Source organism: Micropterus salmoides, unplaced genomic scaffold (assembly GCF_014851395.1).
Source record: "Micropterus salmoides isolate LMB-PRFRI ecotype aquatic unplaced genomic scaffold, ASM1485139v1 Ms_hic_scaffold_8, whole genome shotgun sequence".
In the NCBI taxonomy this organism is placed as follows: domain Eukaryota; kingdom Metazoa; phylum Chordata; class Actinopteri; order Centrarchiformes; family Centrarchidae; genus Micropterus; species Micropterus salmoides.
The window spans coordinates 31,386,111-31,402,510 of NW_024044570.1; the positions used below are offsets into that span (position 1 = coordinate 31,386,111).

Below are 16,400 nucleotides of genomic sequence, written 5' to 3' on the forward strand. Positions count from 1 at the left end.
TATAAATTGATTTTCATTTTAATGAGTGAAACAAGTATTTGACCCCTTCTCAATCAGAAAGATTTCTCCCAGGTGTCTTTTATACAGGCAACAAAATGAGATTAGGAGCACACTCTTAAAGGAAGTGCTGGGAAGAAACACAAAAGAACTGTCAATCTCCCTTGGTCTGGATTTCAGATCGACCATGCGAAGTTGCAACGAATATGAGAACGGTGAGAAATCAGCCCAGAACTACACTGGATCTTGTAAATGATCTCAACGCAGCTGGGACAATAGTTACCAAGAAAACAATTGGTAACACACTACGCCGCGAAGGACTGAAATCCTGCAGCACCCGCAACATTCGCCTGCTCCAGAAAGCACATGTACGGACCCGTCTGAAGTTTGCCGACGAACATCTGAATGATTCAGAGGAGAACTGGGTGAAAGTGTTGTGGTCAGATGAGACCAAAATCACGCTCTTTGGCATGAACTCAACTTGCCGTGTTTGGAGGAGCAGGAATACTGCCTATGACCCCAAAAACACCATCCTCACCTTCAATCATGGAGGTGGAAACATTATGCTTTGGGGGCGTTTTTCAGCTAAGGGGACAGGACAACTTCACAGCATCAAAGGGACGATGGGCGGAGCCATATACCGTCAAATCTTGGGGGAGAACCTCCTTCCCTCAGTCATGGATGGGTATCCCGGCATGACAATGACCCAAAACACACGGCCAAGGCAACAAAGGAATGGCTCAAGAAGGAGCTCATTAAGGTCCTGGAGTGGCCTAGACAGTCTCCAGACCTCAATCCCATAGAAAATCTGTGAAGGGAGCTGAAGGTTCGAGTTGCTAAACGTCAGCCTCGAAACCTTAATGACTTGGAGAAGATCTGCCAAGGGAGTGAGACAGAATCCCTCCTGAGATGTGTGCAAACTTGGTGGCTAACTACAAGAAATGTCTGACCTCTGTGATTGCCAACAAGGGTTTTGCCACCAAGTCATGTGTTTTGCAGAGGGGGTCAAATACTTATTTCACTCATTAAAATGCAACTCAATTTCTAAGATTTTTCACATATGTTTTTCTGTATTTCTTTGTTGTTATTCTGTCTTTCACTGTTCTAATAAAACTACAGTGTTTCCCCTATATGCATTCAGAAGTGGCGCACCGCCGCAAAACATAGTGTGGTTATAATAGCATAACTGCTGTAAGGAATCAGGAGGTGCGTAGCGAGTGTTTGATTGTCCGAGCGACAGAAAGTGACGGTGAACACAAGCGAAGGAAAATATTCTGGCAGTAAATGTACGGTGTTGGTTACAGTTAGCTTCTCAAGACCAAGAAAAGTCTGTTGTTTCCCACCTGCTGAAAAAGTGAAGCCTGTTAGCGCCAAGTTAGCTAACATTTCCCCTCCCCTTCAGACTGAGCTGAGCAGGAAAGCTTCAACAGCAGACTGCGTCTTTTGGCTGCTATGTAACTTAAGATCAGCTTAATAGAAAGTAACTGGAAGCTGTATTTTATTACTGCCTACTTGTCCGATGTTGAGAACATCAGTTACAATCTGAGAGTAAACTGGTGTAGCCTGCAGCTCTGTCCTGTACAGACTGGTTCAATTATTTTTCAGATGAAAGAGTGGTTGACTGCAGGAGCTGAGGTTAGTATAGCAAATTAGTGATGCAAACTAGTCCTTTTAAGCTAATGAGGAGACGTTTCTTTTTGGATTTTAATGTGCAAATAAATTGCAGATCAGAAGGGAGCAGGTTTCTCATGTTGCACATAAAAGGCAAACATGAACAATCATATCTGAGGTCGTATTAACAGGGTTTTAGGGGGTGATGTCCAAAACATGCTGTGCAATAAATGTTAAATCACTGTGGAGCAACAGAACCAACCAAATAACTTTCCCCAAATCTAAAGGTTGTAGTTCCTCCCCAGTAGACGGATCTTTTGCTGTTTGTTATTTATTATCTGCTCTAGCTTTTCCAACTCTTTGTTCAGACATATGGTGAAAATAATGCCTAATGTGATGTGAAATTACATATTTGTCATTGGTAAACGTAAAATTTTCTAGGGGGAGGACCCCCAAATCCCCCCACCACCCTGACCATGACCTCCAACACCAAATCGTTCCACACTAAAGTTTTAAGCTATTCTGATGTGCATCGCGTTGAGACATGTTGTGTTGGGGTTTTATATTCAGACAAATATTTTGCTCCTAGGGGAAACACTGACCTACCATTAAAATTATAGACTGATCATTTCTTTGTCAGTGGGCAAATGTACAAAATCAGCAGGGACTATATGGCCGTGTTGATGTCAGAGGAGAATGGGCCGACTGGTTCGAGATGACAGAAAGGCAACAGTATCTCAAATAACTACTTGTTACAACCAAGGTATGCAGAATACTATCTCTGAACACACAACACGTCGAACCTTGAAGCAGATGGGCTCCAGCAGAAGAAGACCAAACCGGGTGCCACTCCTGTCAGCCAAGAACAGGAAATTGAGGCTACAATTCATACAGGCTCGTCAAAATTGGACAATAGAAGATTGGAAAAATGTTGCCTGGTCTGATGAGTCGGATTTCAGCTGCGACATTCAGATGGTAGGGTCAGAATTTGTAAAATACATGAAAGCATTGATCCATCCTGCCTTGTATCTACAGTTCAGGCTGGTGGTGGTGTAATGGTGTGGGGGATATTTTCTTGGCACACTTTGGGCCCCTTAGTAACAACTGAGCATTGTTTAAATACAACAGCCTACCTGAGTATTGTTGCTGACCACGTCCATCCCTTTATGACACAGTGTACCCATCTTCTGATGGCTACTTCCAGCAGGATAATGCACCATGTCAAAGCTCAAATCATCTCAAACTGGCTTCTTGAACATGACAATGAGTTCACTGTACTCCAGTGGCCTCCACAGTCACCAGATCTCAATCCAATAGAGCACATTTGGATGTGGTGGAACAGGAGATTTGCATCATGAATGAGCAGCCGACACATCTGCAGCAACTGTGTGATGCGATCAGGTCAATATGGAACAAAGTCTATGAGGAATGTTTCCAACACCTTGTTGAAAGTATGCCACGAAGAAAAGGTATCAAGGTGTAACTTCTAAAGTAGCCGGTGAGTGTATATTACTAGGGCTCTTCTAGGAATCTTTCAGGATATCACGATTCGATTTTGATTCTTGATTTGTTTAAAAATAAATTCTCGATTCAAAATGATTTCCAGTTAAAACTGATTCAGTACTTAGTTGTGACAAATTCTGGATATACTCCGGTCTGCTGTGTGCTAAGACAGGTAGTCTGGCAAATTATGGCTCAAAAGTGCCTTTTGAACCCTGTCTGAGAGAGAACATTAGCAGCGACTGACTAGCCAGCAGCCAGCCACACTGCCCGCTACAACTTGTCCTGAAAGGACACAGCAAGTCAACATTATCAAAATTGATTTTTGGATGTTCTGAATAGATCCTGAATTTCAGAAGATAAAAATTGTGATTCTTACATGAATCGATTTTCCCCCACCACTACACACACTTTCATATATGTCAGACAAACTTACCACCTCATACCTATGAAAAAGATACATTCTGGGCATAATCAACACAGCTGAAGGTTTGCACAGTTAATGCAGCATTCACAAACTTACAGTCAATATTTACATGCTAAACCCTGGACAATGGATGCAATCTGAATTGGAACAAAGGGCATAAGAACGCACATGCTCAAATAGGTTTTGAGGCCTCCCCATTTACTGCAGGCTAACTGTGTGTCTCCCCTCTGTAAACATCATGAAAACCTTGGTAAATTAAAAAAAAACCCACCACCACTTTGCTGCCAGCTTCCAGAAGTGGGCATGAGCACGATCACAGAATAAATAGACTGCTTATCAACACATCAGTGCCCTGGCTCAGTCTGAAAAAGCATCATTACAAAAGCTGTCCCTGAGCTTTTTGAAATAGTTTGTCATTTAATTAGACTTCCAGATAAAGCAACCCTGATTTCAGGGCTAGATACAGGGAACAACCAACATGAATATTGTAGCAATACAAAGTGTCTCAATAAGTACACCGACCAACAGCTTCAAGTGACAGTTCCAAAACTTTGAAGTGTCTGAACATCTAGTGGACTGATATTCAGTCTATTTCACCAGCAGTTAAAACTACTAATTTGACCATGTGTTGCAGTATGTCATCTAGTTTGTATCTTGATCTCCACTGTATTTTGATATTTATTTGCCGACAAAAGCACATATTTTGATGTTTGATAAGATTGCCTTACATTCTTGTGTGCCTTGTTTAAAGCTGTCGTTGATTTGTTGGAACATGGACTGGCAGCCTCTTTCAAAAACGGGGAGCACGATGCTCTGGAAGGCGTCTTTATAGGCCGCCTGGATGGGCCCCTGCATCGCTTCAGCTGCTGCTCGACCAATTGCATCCGTTGTGTTCTGTATACAGGAAGCGGGTACAGTTTGAAGAGCAGGGGTAAGTAGGTGACGTTACAAAGATTTAGGATTAGGACAGGAAACAGGGCGAGGCACTTACCTTTGATTTGACCACCTTGGTGACATTGTCCTTCAGGGTGACCTCCACAGCGGTCAGCTTAGCAGCAATTGTATTGCTCAGTTGACCTGTCACTGGCTCCAGACTCTTAGAGATTGCTAAAGAGGGGGAAGAATGCGTAAAACAGATTAGCAAGATCACCCCTATAATTAGACATGACATCAAGCCTGGAGGAAAAAGGACAGGAACATCTCATCCTCAAATTAGAGGGCAGGAGAGGCGAGGCAGGAAAACATCTCTCCAAAGACTGCTTAATTTTAGTGTCGCAGTCCAACACACCTCAGATGCCTTTATTATATCTAATTCATCTGATGCCTGGGATGATCTCAAGCATTAAAATAACACTGTCATTTATTAATGTACAGCCTAGTGTGTACTGTGCCCAGTTTTTCCATGCTACACTACTACATTTTGTAGAGAAGATAAAAGAAAGAACAGAACAGATTTACTTAAACTATCAAGGGCCTACTAATCAGGTGTAATGTTTACAGCTGAGTTAGATCTGGGATGCAGTGATCTGATCTCTCAGCATCGATACCAACTAATCAATTAAGTGAATAGCAAACTGGCCATAACATGACCAATCCACATTAAATACAGTTCCTTTGTTAATGTCCTTATAAATTTTAGTGTTACAGCTATCTGTTGCATTCATTCAGTCACAGCAGGCCACCTGGTCCATCACTGCATCACTTAACTGTACATTTAGGCTTTCAACAAGGATCTGTGGTGTTAAATGGGCACAGTGATAACTTAAAATTTAAGCTTCATAAAACTTCACATCTGCTTTGCCGCAAAATGCCTCAAACAACTAAAACAGTGAAAGTAAATTTTGGCTATAAACTGAATACATAGAGCTGTCTAGATAAAATGAACCAAGAAATATGTTCTGCTGAGACCATAAACTATACAACTGAAGAAAATCAGAAAATACAAAACACAAAGCACTCAGGAAGTTTTGAAAATACCTTAGACACAGCTACAGACACACAGAGAGAAGATATTCAGTCTCCTGAACCAAACACACATTTGCAAGTGGATGGTAGAAAGAAAAGAGAAGAATGGCCAAGGACAGGAGACGGGAGACACTAGTGTGCAGCATACACAGACTGCAACGTTTTAGATTTACATTTAAATTCTTCCCTTGTTGCCAGTTCTGCAACTGGCAAACACTGAAATGGTCCTTACTTTGTGGGACGTGTGTGTGTGTGTGTGCGCGCGCCCTTACTTTGTGGGACTGTTTTCTTCATTTCCTCTCGCAGCACTTTGTCCATTCTGTTGGTTAGCACAGAGCCGAGGGTGTGGCTAAGCTGCTGGCTGAGTTGTTCCTGGAGTTGCTGCTGATGATTTTGACTCTCTGCAAGAACACGCTCCATTCTGCGCTCTGAGGTCATGAAAGGTCAAGGCTCATCATCAAGATCTGCTTGTGTACTGTTAAAACAACTTTGTCTACGTTTCTCAGAAAAGATGTGTTCTAAATATTCTGAATTTCCCCTCTAGGCATCAAGAAATTATTAGTTGTCTTCTTCAGGTGTTCCAGGCCTCAGGTTGTGTGACCATGTTGCTACCGTTTAAAGCTTTTGCTGAATTTATATTTATTTTTAATACTGGCATCACATGTGTTCATTGACCCTTGGGCACAGAGCAGGTTCAAGCTTTTCACATAACATTTTATGAGCATGCAAAATGAACGAACAACCAAAAAAGCTCATGGCGTGAGAAAAGACCCAAGGATACGTTCTTGTTCCTGGTGGTTGGTAAGGACGTGCTCTACTTGAGCCATAATGGAGCTCTGCATAGCTTCAATCTGTCCACGCAGTTCAGTTAACTCCCTCTGCTGGCTACGCAGGAGCATTAACAACTCGTCCTGTACTTCAGCATTCATCTGGAGAGAAAGATACAGAATGAGACCAAGTGGACCAAGGGAGAGTGCTGCTGAAACACTTATTTTTGAGTTTAACCGTGAATAAAGAAGACAATTATTTGCTAACAGATTATAAATAGCAAATTTCTTCCATTCACAGCAACATTGGGGCAGTTAATGAATATAAAAAGGAGCTACTCAATATACAGGGATTGCTTTATGATCATCTTACCTGACTAGAGTCCATTTGCCTGGAGTGAGACGATTCACTGAGGAGAAAGAATGAGCACCATTAACGATAATTCTCAATCCAGACATTGACATAAAAGTTATGATCGTTACTGATTCTTACTGTGACATAATTACTGAGAGTTAAGAAAGTCCCCCCCGTTCCGGCTTTGTTACTACCAACATTCTGTGCTCAGAGGTGGATCAAATCTGACCCCCCTTTCCGTCTCCGTATCATTCAAACAATGGAGCGAGCCGGCATATTGGCATAATAATCTCGAAAAAAGTGTGAAAGTGCCTTAACAGTAATTTTAGCGTGACTAATCACTTCCCTGTCATTCAACAGCCTACATGATGATGGAGCCCAATCAAGCTTCAGTCACTGGCTGCCAATCTCCTGATAGCCAGCATCATTAAATATCTGCAGTATAAGAGTTTGCTAAAAAATACAATTTAAGCCTGATTTTGTACTCATGAAAAAAAAATTAAGTATCCTAATTTGTAGACTTTTTACATTAAACAGTGAATGTCATTAGACATGGAAAATATTTATTCAATGTTGCAATGACCCAATTTTTTTCAAAATCAGTTCATACCCAAAATCACGAACACCTTTTCAACTACTTGCCACACAATGTGAAGTATTGCCAAATTGTTTTCATTCCATTCCCACACTGTACTCAGATTCAAACATCAACATACGTATCATCTTTCTTGGTCTTCCGCTTTAGTTTTGGCGAGGCTCGTGGTGATGTCTTCCAGTCCTTAACTGGTAATCTGTGGGAAGAGCGAGTACCACAATGTCCTGAGGATGATGCCAAGCTGGCCACCTCATCATCTGGGTCACTGGGTCAAACACAGATACACAGAGTTAGACAGCTGGTGTAGTCTGTAGTAGAGTATATGTCACATGCTCTGTAATCATCTTAGAAAAAGTCAATAAAGACAAAAGGTTATTGGGCCTTAAGTACTGAATTTGTCTAAGATGACACTAGATGTGTCTGTTTAATTGCATAAACAAGGAGACATGCTTTCATTTGTGTTACCTCTGCTCAGCGCCAGCGTCCTGACTGTCATTCTGTGTGAGGTGATAGGAGCGTCGATGGTAAGGTGAGCTCAAATGTCTGTCCTTCGACTCCTCTCTTGAACTACAACACAGAAAGACATAAAAGATACAAGGACTTGGTTATAGTCTCACTGCCATGTCATCTCTTTGTTTTATGCTTGCAAACCTTATGCAGCTGCTTGTTTATGTTACGGTGCATCGATGTCCAGGTAGTCGATGTACTTTTGCATGTTAAGGCTTTTGTAAATAGAGAACAAAACCGGTTCACCTGTAATAATTTTCAATTTTACTTGGATTTCCCAATGTAGGGGTCAGATTTTGCAAATGAGATTTAAGAACTATGTGAAACCCTTCATGTATTTGTACGAACAAATTCTTACCCGTCTCCAAGACCATTGTCCCTGAGGCTGTTCCTCGTTTCTCTAGTGATGTCGGGCGCAGCCGGCCAAGATGTGTGGCTAACGTTACCATCTGAGGACCCTCCTCCAACACCAGGGTTCTCCTGTGATAAGGCGTTCTCAAGTAGAGATGGGGTGTGGCTGAGTCTGGGCTCTGACTCTACTGCCCCACCCACTGGTCCGTCTGCCCCTCCGATTTCGAGGTGCAACAGGCTGAGACAGAAAATATGGTCGTTAAAGGCCTATACTGGTGTTTTGCAAATTTGTCTCTATAATTTTTGTACACTTTAAATTACTGGTGAGCTTTTGTGTTGTCATGTATACATGATTTTACACCTCGCTGACAGCTTCAAAGTGGTGTGTTCACTGTAAACATTAAGCCAGAATTATTTAATAAAGCTTACCTGTTGTTGTTTGCTGTGCGTGGCGAGGTGAGTAGGTGCAGGGCAGATGCAGCAGAGGCCATGCTGTCTGTCTGGAGAGCAGAAAGAGGTAAGGGCTCCAAGCTGGACATGAGTCCACGCTGGAGCTGCAGGGTTTGGGAAGCAATCTCTGGCATGTCCTGAGACATGGCTGTAGAAGCGGAGGAGATGACGTCAGGGGAACGGGCCCTGGTCGGAGAGGCTAGAGTCGGCAGGAGGGGAGAATCCAAAATCTGAGGGCTGTCAAGTGCAAGAGGGCCACTTGGGGACGCTAAAGCCTGGAGATGGAGATGAGGAGTGTAATGAAAAAGAGATCATGCCATTCAGAGTATTAAGAGACTGGCAGAAGTAGGGGAGTGTGTCAGGTCCTACCTGTAGCTTCTCCAGGCCAGACAGCAGCACAGCAGAAGAAGCTCTCGGGCTGCTGGTGGAGGTGGACAGTGCCAAACTACTGCTGCTGTTGTTCTCTGCTCTGTTAGGACTCTGACTGACATCGTCTATAGCTCTGCACACAATAACACAACCATACATGTTCACGTGTGGCCAGAAGAGCAGGAGATTATGTGGATTCATCAATCTATTGGTGATGAACAGTTTGTATGTAAAATTAACAGAGGAAGACAGATATTGAGTTAAGCAGCACTGAAGAAGTTTAACAATTAACTGAAACTGTGCACTGTTGTAAATATACTGTAACAACCCATAGAATCTTTCCAACTGGAAAAAACTAACTTCATATAATAAGGTTTTAGATGATAATGTTTACACATTACCACAGTATAAAATTTAATTTGGAAATTCTACCGTACAGATGCTGGTTACTTCTAATTACTTTGTAATAATCTTATACCTTCTACACTTCATAGAAAAGCTCACCTGTTGGTTGAGTCAGAGTTGCTGCTGACAGCTGTCACAATGGTCAGACTGCTGGCGCTGCTGCCAGGAGAAGCTGGTACCTGGAGGGTGACAAAAAAAGTGATCTCCGTCAGCAAATATAATGAAGGGTTTGGAAAATCAAATTTGTGATCTGAAAGAACACGAGTAGCTAATCGTGTAGACACTGATTAAAATGTAGGTTAATTATACAGCGCATCTGACCCGTTTTAAAAGCGGGTGTGTACATTTTACAACGACAAACGAAACTAGAGGAAAACATGGATAATGGCGTCAGCCGAACAGACACTGGCGGCGGCTGTGGTTTTGTCCGGCGTCAACTTACACTGAAGTGTTTCAGCAGGGGAGTGTTTAGCTGCCCTATATTGTTGACTTGTCATTTTGTGTGCTTCAACTACGTATAACAGGTTTCTGTGAGCCGGTTTCGCTCCGCTCTGTGCACGGCAACATCCACATGGAGCATTTCAGAGTAAGAGCATATTGCATGCCTGATTTTGCTAACTTGTTCAGATTTTGTTAATTTGTTCAGTTAAGTAATTTGTTGTCTTTGCTTTTTGTGCTTCTACTATGGTTACGTATGGCTACGTTTTTGTCTGTTTTAACTGTGTTTATTGTTGATTCTCTCTGCCGGTCTGTGTCTGACTTCCTGCCAGGTTCTTTCTAAAGGCTGACTTTACCTTTGGCTGTTTCAGTTTAAATAAAGGTTCAACTCAAACAACCACAGATAAAGTAGGTCTTCAGTTTGTACAGTGTATTAACAGGGTTATGGGCTTGTGTCTACAGAGTGCAGGTAGCAGCAACCGACACGTGGGAGGAGGTACTATTCATGGCGCGAGATGTTGCTAGGCTACATAAAATAAAATAAATGTTAATTGCAGCATCAGCAAATGAACACACTTGCAATGAACATGCTTCAGTTTTTTTGATTATTTTGTTAACTGCATGCTGGAAGGAAACTCGGACAACAACCAGACAGACCATTTACAAATGAAAGCTTGGGAGTGAGCGCTCGTGAGCGTTCCTACCGAAGTACTTGGTGTCATGAAAGCATCAGGAGTCATCAGCTTTGGCATCGTCCCGCTGCTGGTGGCCGAGTTTGACAGGAAGTCAGTGGGAGCAGGAAGCGATGGGATCTTCCTTAGGTCGGTCTGGGAGCCACTTCCCGATTCCTTGTCAGAGCTCTGGTCAGTGAGATGGTCTGAAAACCCTGCTAGACACACAACATGTGCAGAGGGCTTCATTTGTGTGACAATATCTGACATAGAAAGAAAGCACAAAAACAAGGTGCTGTATGAAACTTGTGTTGGACAGATTTGTGCTTCGGTGTTCATGAGGGAGAGGAGGAGAGAGAGAGACGAGTGAGAGGATGTGCTGCGCGAATGTTTATAGTCGACGTTGTCGATTACGTCGACTACTCGCTGCAGTCCTATATGAAGCATGTAGAGCAAAGAAATCAACATGTCAAAATCCAGGATTTATTAATAATCATTAACGCAAAGGATGAAGGAGAGGAGACCGTGAAATGAAAAGGCAGAAGCTTCATCATGAAAAGTAAAGAACAGGGGGGTGTGACGAGATTCAAATGTGACAAGATTTCTTGTCAGGTGAAAAGGTGTCTCACGAGACTCCCGCAAATGACATTTTGTCAAGACACACATTTTCTCACGCAGTGAAGAACGAATGTAAAACTGATAACTGCTGCACTTTATCAGAGTTGCTGAAGTTAACGTGTGTGGATTTGTGGTGAGATTTCTGCCTGATCACAAGTGTTGTCAGTTAGTTTTGGTTTTACATGCAGTCCCAAAATGTGTCAGTCAAACAGTTACAGCAGAGTATCGGACATATTATGAATTCTCATTAAATGAGCGTAATAATAGGGCTGTCGCGATAACCGCAAAATTGAAATAAATATTGGTCAAGCCTACCGCGGAGGATGGCAAGCACCACAACAACTGCGTTGTTCATACTGTACACTTCAGGGCACGTTAAATTAATAAAAGAGTGCTTCCAAAGTTCCACAACCGTAACAAGCTCTGTAACGGCCATGTACATGACCAGACTACAAACTCTGAAGCTGAAATGTTGCCGTGTTTTGTGTTGTTTTACTGTGTATTTTAAAGGTTAGCTAACTTGGCGTTAGCATATTGTGCGGCTAATGTGGCTAGCATGCTCGGCGATGTTGGACTAATGTTGTGATCCTGAGGGGACAGTCCAGAGAAACTGTGGACGGTAAGCCTCATCTGAAGCTCACTAACTAAGGAGCGTAGTGTGTCGGAAGCCTGCAGCTGTTTTTCATGTTGCTTTATGTGGAAATTTAGTTATTATGTTACTACAGTGCAGTGATTAGTTGTGGACAGCCATTCTGCTCCACACCGGCGCACGCGTGCGTTGCTGCGGTATGTAAATTGACTTGATAGACATGCCCTGAAGGTAATAATATAGCTACGTCTGAAAAAGACGTAAAAAAGGAGTTTGCTTGCCAATGTTGTTGACTAGCACGCAGCAGCTAGCTTGCTCAGACCATAAAGCAGCTGTTAACGGCTCGCTGTGCCGTGAGATGACAGATACAAACACTCTTACTCTGCTATATGGCACCAAATTACTTCATTGATAAAAAATGCGATAATACAGCATACCGCGCTGTTGAGTCCCAACATATTGCCGCAGTGGAAATTACCTCACCGCGACAGCCCTATGTAATAGTACGGCATTTCTCTAGACATTTCAGAGAAGACAGATGGGAGAGATTCTGAATGTGCAGAAAGTTTTGAACATGAGCAACAAGTCATTTTGAAATGAGTAAATGGCTGAGTTCCTCTTTGAACATGCTAGTCCTGTCAGCTATTTAGTTCCCATCCCAATATATTTCTAACTAAACTAAACCTCGAATGCAATTCTAACTCACAGTTTGCACAGGAGAGTTCACAGCTGTTTACAAATTTTCACAATGAGAAGGAAACCTATGTAAAGACGAAGATGCATCATCTCCATGGACTGGGATTTGTCCTTAACATCTGTTTAATTTTGAATTCTTGAAACTGTGACTTACCAAAACCATCCTGAGAATCAGAACGGGGCAGGAAGACAGCAGAGCTGGAACTTAAGTTAGGCTGAAACCAGATCTGGACATCCTGCAGACTCCTGAAAACACACAAAGACACCCAAAACTCTCAAAACCTGAAACATTGTGATTCATTTAACTTGACTGTTAGAAATGAAATTTGGCATTTGTTATCATGTCTGTAAGCCAAATAGCCCCTTGGGGATATTAACCAACGTGATCTTAACACTGAAATCAGACAGTGGGAGGAAACTTACTTGGTGTGAACACAGTAGAGTTTAATTTGGATCCCAGACTTGGACTCTGTGGGTCCTTGAGTGCCCTCTGGAAGACCACACACACACACACACACACACACACACACACACACACACGTTAATTTGTGCTCCAACATATTTAATCCTCCTTTTAATTCAGCAGTGATGCAAAAAATTACCAAAATGAAAGGTGAAAGTAAAAAGTTTGTGTGCGCATGTGTGTGTGTGGTAGCTCTTGGAATATCTAAATGATCATATCATAGATTGATAGAAAAAAAAAAAATCACATACAGGTAACAGGAATGATCAAAATACTAAAATGGTGAAAAGTGTTATTGCTTTTTGGGATGCAAGTGTGTGTGTGTGTGTGAGACAGAGTGTGAGTGGATGCGCACCTGTTGTCAGGCTCTCACTCTCCTCTTCTGCAGGGAGGACCTCAGTGTGTCGCAATCGACTGTGGGCGACTTCCCGGACCCCAAAGCTGAGCACAGGGTGTGTCAGCAGGAACTCTGATACCGCTGTGAAAGTGGCCTTGCCTTTCTCCAGGTCCTGCCGCAGCTCCATCACATACAGTACCTGGCAAAGAATGACATTAACTATGAAGCTAGGTGCAGCGTAAAGTGGTAATGGTTTGGTCCAAAAAAGTCCAACACTTAAAAAATAATTGGGACAGTTTCACAGACAGACTAACCCTAGTTCTAGAAAGAGTGGCCTTTTAAACAAGACAAACTCAAACTGTCTCTCTCAGATGTGGCATAGTACAAGATTTATTTTAATTGAATTAGTGTCTAAGTTTATTAGTGTTTATCTTCAGATTAATGCTGTAGGTCACAACTGAGTGACATTGAATGACTGAAGAGTTACAGGAAAATCTCTATCAAGCGGTTGAGCATTATTTGTTAAAACAATTATCTGTGAACATGACTTGAACGCACAGCATGATACAATCTGCCGCAAGAGGTCTCACTCATCAAAACAATAGCAAAAGATGTAGTTTAATGACGTTATGAAGTAGCATGGGATCGTAGGTGTTGTTGTCTTCACCACCATTGCAGTTAACTTCTCCCGGTTAGGATTCCTTTACTGTTCATGAGCCAAATTATTCATAGAGATCTACTCCTCTCAAAACCAAACACTGAATAAAGCTGTTTCACTTTAAAAATGAGTGTTTCTCTGACGCTGTTTGGCACACACTCGACACTGCAAGCCATAGCTGCCACCAGAGGTGTGGACTCGAGTCACATGACTTGGACTCGAGTCACAAAAATGATGACCTGCGACTCGACTGACTTGAACAGCAATGACTCATGACTTCACTTGGACTTGAGCCTTTTGACTCGAGCAGACTTGACACTCCCCATGCCCGAATATAAATTATGATATAAAAAACTGTTCAGCGCATCAACATAGCGTGGTGCTCAATTACACTGGAGCGTGTGGCTTCCTCCAGCGCGCCCGGCTGTTCCATGATCTCCTGTCCCTGTACGCCCCAGCGACAGACTCCCTCTCCGGGGACCTACAATAGGTTGTGTAGCCTAGTAGGCCTACTTCCAGCAAGCTGTGAACGGTTCGTGATCTGGCTGGAGGAATTTTACGCATAGGCTAATCCATGCACGAAAGCTGGGTGCCTGACGCAACGCCACGCAATTTTCTAAATTCCTCCACCTCACGGAGAAAAGAAAGGCCAGGTTGAAACAGTGTAGAGACTACTGCAGCTGTTGCGTAAAGCTGCTGCCACCAATTATAAAAACAAGTTAATTAAGATAAAACGATAATAGCGCCGGGTGCTGTTTCACAATGACACTTGTTTTATAAACCCAGCCCACCCCTTTCCTTTACAGCTTTATAGTAATGCATTTATAGTAGCCTAGTTTTTAAAAAGAAAGTATTACATTTCAATAGTTTAATGTTTCCTAAGGCAATGAGTAATCCTGTTAAATAACTGTGATCTCAATATCGACCAAAATAATTAGCAGCCCTACATGAACATTTAATTTAATTCATGAAATGTGTTGAACCTCTGCCTTCTTTCTGTACAGGCTAATGTTTCATTCAATACATTGTTTTATTTTTAACTTGAAAAAACTTTTTAAATAGTTGTTTAGGACTCGAAACTCAAAAGTTTAAGACTTGGACTTGCTTGTCCTTGACTTGAGACTTGACTTGCCACTCATGATCAGTCTGGACTTGGGACTCGACTTGGGACTTGAGTGCCAAGACTTGAGACTTGACTCAGACTTGTAAAACGATGACTTGGTCCCACCTCTGGCTGCCACTAATGTTTGCTGAATTATTTCTCTCATAACTCAAGATCCAGACGTCTGACCAGTAAAATCCTTCATCCACTTAATATATAGTTAGAAAAGACCAAGATCTAAAAAGTGTATTGTAAAAATGTGGCTTTACATTGGATAAAAAGTTAATTTATAACAGCTTCTTGCAGACAACCACAACACTGACGCATCCGCAAAGGGATATGTCATTGACAGGAGACATGAAAGGCACCGTTACCTTGCTTGAAGTTACTTCTAAGTTACAGATTTCTTTTCTTGGATTGAAAATTTTTGAAAACATTTGGGATAATATAAAAACACAACTCAAGAAGATATAACATACTGAAGGTCTGAGTCGTTGTATTATATCTTTAAACCACACAGCTGATAACATTGTGCTGACCTTCCTCTGTACATCAGTGAGGATGAGATACTCAGCAGAGAGGTCCAGACTGGCCTTCAGACTTGGCAGAATTGATGAGTTGAACAGATCTGGAGAAAACCTAAAAAAAATGATAAAATACCCGCCTCTATTAGTCTCCTTAAATCTGGTGTTCTTAAACAACAATGTATTTGATAGGAGACTTGCAGGCAGACATTTAGTAAGGTCATGCCTAATTACACAGGACACAAAAAGAATTTAAACATTTAATTAACGATGGAGTAAACCATTAACCTGATGGTCTGTAAACAGGTCCAGGAAACAGTGCACCACACTTTTAACTCCTGGTTCTGATCTGCTCCAGTAATCAGGAAACGCCAGAAAGGAACCCTACAAAGAGCAAAGTAGAAGGGACCAGAGGTGACAAAGGAGAAGAGAAAGAGGACGTAAACCAACTGAAAGTCAAACAGCAGCAGCCTCGGAATATATGAATGTCACAATTTTCCCTGGAAGTGGTGTATACTAACTCGGGGTCCTGCCTCTTGTGGTTGTCACAGAAAAGAAGGCAGGAGACGGGACGTCCTCCGTGAGGCCGCAATTCATGAAGACATCTGGATGACGAGAGAGTAACGAAAAGTGAAAAAATACACATACACAGAGTAGGAGAGAAGAACACACACAGACTACATCATGAACCTCATGTTTTCTTTATTCAGAAAATTCAGCTATATTTTGTTGAAAAGAATTTACATTTCATGATAAAAAGAAAAGGTAAATGAGTAAAAAAAAAAAACAAACAAACAAAAAAACACGCTCCTTCCTTACCTCGGCTTGTCCTGTACCCCCTCTATGTATATCTGCCAGAACTTGACGTATCCATCATGGCTGGCTGTGGCTAACACGGTTCCATCTGGAGAAAGAGCCCCTTCACTGACTCGCTGAAACAGAATACACAATGAATACTGAATTTATGCAACAAACCCAAAATCATAAAAAATCCTGCTTTGTACT

General features: G+C 42.1%; 1 protein-coding gene across 2 annotated transcripts in view; it reads right to left on the bottom strand.

Annotated features, from left to right (window-relative positions):
- The window catches only part of edc4 (enhancer of mRNA decapping 4), a 32,056-nt gene that overhangs the window by 7,662 nt on the left and 7,994 nt on the right, over positions 1-16,400 (bottom strand). The window contains exons 8-26 of one of the 2 annotated variants that reach the window (XM_038707228.1): positions 16,215-16,327; positions 15,917-16,000; positions 15,684-15,779; positions 15,411-15,510; positions 13,130-13,310; positions 12,735-12,801; positions 12,466-12,557; positions 10,442-10,623; positions 9,399-9,478; positions 8,895-9,027; positions 8,505-8,800; positions 8,083-8,313; positions 7,683-7,784; positions 7,339-7,482; positions 6,641-6,677; positions 6,282-6,429; positions 5,773-5,928; positions 4,527-4,642; positions 4,264-4,429 (exon numbers count right to left, since the gene is read on the bottom strand). In XM_038707228.1, coding sequence (XP_038563156.1) covers positions 4,264-4,429; positions 4,527-4,642; positions 5,773-5,928; positions 6,282-6,429; positions 6,641-6,677; positions 7,339-7,482; positions 7,683-7,784; positions 8,083-8,313; positions 8,505-8,800; positions 8,895-9,027; positions 9,399-9,478; positions 10,442-10,623; positions 12,466-12,557; positions 12,735-12,801; positions 13,130-13,310; positions 15,411-15,510; positions 15,684-15,779; positions 15,917-16,000; positions 16,215-16,327 — 2,524 coding nt within the window. Of the gene's footprint in view, positions 1-4,263; positions 4,430-4,526; positions 4,643-5,772; positions 5,929-6,281; positions 6,430-6,640; positions 6,678-7,338; positions 7,483-7,682; positions 7,785-8,082; positions 8,314-8,504; positions 8,801-8,894; positions 9,028-9,398; positions 9,479-10,441; positions 10,627-12,465; positions 12,558-12,734; positions 12,802-13,129; positions 13,311-15,410; positions 15,511-15,683; positions 15,780-15,916; positions 16,001-16,214; positions 16,328-16,400 lie in introns of both variants that reach the window. The other variant, XM_038707226.1, reaches the window with a different exon arrangement.